At 34.6% G+C, this 921-nt stretch overlaps 1 protein-coding gene across 1 annotated transcript in view; it reads left to right on the plus strand.

The window, feature by feature from the left end:
• LOC135211388 (zinc finger protein ZFP2-like) overlaps positions 1-687 on the plus strand; it is a 53,828-nt gene extending 53,141 nt beyond the window's left edge. Inside the window, exon 5 of the mRNA XM_064244700.1 lies at positions 4-687. Coding sequence (XP_064100770.1) covers positions 4-687 — 684 coding nt within the window. The remainder of the gene's footprint in view (positions 1-3) is intronic.
• The last annotated feature ends 234 nt before the right edge of the window (positions 688-921 follow it).

Here is a 921-nt window from a genome sequence, read left to right on the forward strand (position 1 = left end):
AAGACTTCCAATGCTGCTGATGATAACAATAAAGAATTGGTACAAGAGGATGAAACACCCACTGATGGGAAAACTAAAAATCACCATTGCGAACTTTGTGGACGCTGTTTTGCTCTAAAGAACACCTTGAAAATACATATGATGAGGCATAGGGGAGAAAGACCACACAAATGTGATGTCTGCCCCAAGAGTTTCACTCAATCAAGTACCTTAAAAATTCACAAGCGAATACACACAGGCGATAAACCATATGCTTGTAGTGTTTGTGATGCTCATTTTGCATATAATTATGCTCTTCAGAAGCACATTTTAAAACACAAAGAAGCAGGTGAAATAGGAGAAGAAGAATTTTTAGAACAGGGAGACTGCGAGCACGATGCCAAATTAAATGTGTATGGAGAAGAGGTTGTTGGACCTGATCCAGCAGCACTTGAAGAAATGAAACAGAAAATTCTTCAGACACTATCAAGGACAGATGATAAAAATATAGTTAAACAAAATGATGACAGTGAAGTTAAACATGAAGAATCAATTAAAAATGTTAACAGTGAAGAAAGTGATCATGGGGAAACAAATGTGATCTCTGATAGTGGTGAAGATCAAGAAAAAACTGGTAAAAGAGTAACGCCCATGGACTTCTTGGCTGTATTTCAATCTTCTTTTAAGGCTTCTCCTAACTTTGATTAATATTAAGGGTATCTTTTCTGTTAATGGTTGATAGTGCTATTGTAAGTATTAGGTTATCAGTAGCCAAATTCCCAAAGAAATTAATAGCTTTTTAACCAAATGTTTGGCGTGGGAACAATGTTTGTTTCAAATGTACAATTAAAATTTTGAAACAAATATTAAAAAGAAAGTGTTGATTCTATAATGGTAGAATAGATGGTGTAGATGTTTAGGTGTTTTGTAGTACTAGTGTAA

Source organism: Macrobrachium nipponense, chromosome 4 (genome assembly GCF_015104395.2).
Source record: "Macrobrachium nipponense isolate FS-2020 chromosome 4, ASM1510439v2, whole genome shotgun sequence".
NCBI lineage: Eukaryota > Metazoa > Arthropoda > Malacostraca > Decapoda > Palaemonidae > Macrobrachium > Macrobrachium nipponense.